The following is a 2,500-nucleotide window of genomic DNA, read 5'->3' as shown; positions in this document are numbered from 1 at the left end:
GCTAGAGGGTGAGGGAGCTGGGTGAAGCCTCCCACGCAGCTCTCGGGATGAGGCTGCTGGGGATGTCATTATGTAATAGGATACGCGATTTATTTGCTGCCGTCTATATGTGCGCAAGGGTTTTTTTCATTGTGGTATTGATAATGGAATACTTATTTTTGGTATAGCTGCTATATTATTTGCTTTTTGTTTTTTTTTATCGATGTTTGAATGTAGGGACTGATTTTTGGCGCGTGATTATGAAACTGAGAATTCCTTCTTATGGCCATTTTTAGAATTTAATTTTACTGAAAAGAAGGCTTATTTAATTCCATACATGAGTTATATCCCATGTATTCTCAATATTATCAAATCATTATCTTTCTATAAAACAGTAGATTATGAAGATAATAATTCCAAAAGTGTTTACAGAGCTATGATTTCCATTCAATACTGATTAATCAAAATACAAACTGTAAATCAGCAACGTAGAGACCGCATGTACGTTCGCGTACGATTAAAAATAATACTTGAATTCGTGTTTATGGTTACATATGAGATAGTTTATTTAATGGAATGATAATCTTAAATCTTAATCCTTTCAACTTTTGAAAGTACCAAGAGAAATAAACATTTTTCACAACATACAAACATACAACCTCCAAGGAAACTAAAAGGAGAAAATGTGCGAATTTTTACTCCCCAACCTTTCTTTCCCTTGACGTCTAAGAGGGGCTCCTGCGCCGTAATAATACAAAATATGTAGTATTTCCCGGCAAACTGAGGATTTAAACGATGACCCAGAACCCCGTTGTTAGAGCCCCGTAGGCAACCCGGTTTGGCACATGTAAGCCGGGAATTTGACCCTTAAATTCACGTGACGACTGTTTTGAGCAATATATTGTGTGTTTAACGCATTTCGCGCTAGTTAAGAGGTGGTGAGTCACAGTTCCTGAAATATCTTGGGACTAACCAGCATAACATTTATCGGTAACGTGCTCATCTCGCTGCGCCATAACTGAACGCACCCGTTATTTTTGGTCGCGTTCGAGATGTAATGAGGGCCGTCAGCGCCATTAGGGGCGTGTTCAGGAATGTTACGGGGTTGCAATTTCGCTCTTGTTCCTCGCCCTAGCTCTCTTCCCCCGAATTCCTCGAGAAAAGGAAATTGACACAAACTAGCGAGACAAACTTCGCGGTTACACAAACTGCAGGCTAATTGGTCGCCGTGGAGGATTTTTCCTAATTGCGTGGATTTCCGTGTCCATGTATCGATCGGTACTTTGATAACGGAAGGATTCACAGACAGTCTGACGGAGAAGAAATGGAACTGTATATCTTTTTGGTGGATTTTTTTGACTTTTTTTATTTTATTTATTTATTTATTCGTTTATTTTTTTGAGGTTTCAGATTACTTCGTTGCATTTTGTTCGGCTTCAGCGCTCAACATTTCGATTTTGTTTTGTTAGTAAATCTTTCTTGCATTTATTAATCGCTTGGTTCCTAAAAGTTGGTGAATGTTATTGAAATTACCTTTTGTCTTATACGAATCACCAATATAATAATAATTAGAACTATGATAATGTAAGAAAATACTTTATAATTTAGCTTTAGCAATCGGTACACGCTTTTTGTAGTAGTTTTTTAAATAATCATATTACATTATAAGCCGGTAACATATTGCCTGCATTTTTTACGCAGTGAGGTGACTTAAGAAGCCATAAGTTATCACGGAAAACAAGTCCGTACAACGTTCTTGTTTTATCTTCAGTTTTATTACCTTCTCCATTTTCTTTATCATTCTCCCCTTTAACTTTTATTACTCCATTCCTTATATCGGCCACTAGGTCAGATTCAGTGATAACATTTACTTATATCAACACATTTACGAGATTGATTGCGAGACTGTCTATGTTCTCGTTGAAACAGAACCAATATTCAACTCAAATGAAGCTTTGTGTGTGTTTGTTGTGTTTGTTTTCCTGAACGCACAATAGCATCTCCCTAGTTTGACACAAAAGGAACGCTGAGGAGCAATAACTTTTTCGTTCTGATTTTTAAATTTTTCTTCAGAACACACCATAACTTTTTCCGTTATTTTTGACACAGAGCAGTCCACCAGTATTTTGTTTTTTGTATACCAAAACGTTAATTAATGCGACTTAAATACGTAAGTTCAAAGATAAGTAAATGAATAAGTAAAATAACCATAAAACTAACCCTTTCCATTTTCGCCCACAGAGCGTGATCAAGATGTCTGGCTTCCGAAGCCTGGGCGACGAGGAGCAGGTCGAGTTCGAGTGCAAGGTCTCAGACAAGGGCCTGGAGGCGACCGTGGTCACCGGCCCTCAGGGAGCGGACTGCAGGGGCTCGCATCGGAGGCCCATGAGCAAGAAGCGCTACAGGAAGATAAGGTGGGTTCGGGTTAGCCCGGGGGCGCGTTCGGCCGCTTCGCGTTGGTTAATGTGGTTGTTGTTATGACGATGGTGGTGGAAGTAAGGTCAAATTATATTATTTTCAG

The 2,500-nt window shown here is 38.9% G+C and overlaps 1 protein-coding gene across 1 annotated transcript in view; it reads left to right on the top strand.

Moving 5' to 3' along the window:
- The window catches only part of LOC125042832 (protein lin-28 homolog), a 72,132-nt gene that overhangs the window by 58,762 nt on the left and 10,870 nt on the right, over positions 1-2,500 (top strand). Inside the window, exon 3 of the mRNA XM_047638708.1 lies at positions 2,221-2,393. Within this exon, the coding sequence (XP_047494664.1) occupies positions 2,221-2,393 (173 nt within the window). The remainder of the gene's footprint in view (positions 1-2,220; positions 2,394-2,500) is intronic.

Source organism: Penaeus chinensis, chromosome 3, assembly GCF_019202785.1.
Source record: "Penaeus chinensis breed Huanghai No. 1 chromosome 3, ASM1920278v2, whole genome shotgun sequence".
NCBI lineage: Eukaryota > Metazoa > Arthropoda > Malacostraca > Decapoda > Penaeidae > Penaeus > Penaeus chinensis.
The sequence above is the reverse complement of the archived record's forward strand: the minus strand, read 5'-3'. Positions and strand labels throughout refer to the sequence as shown.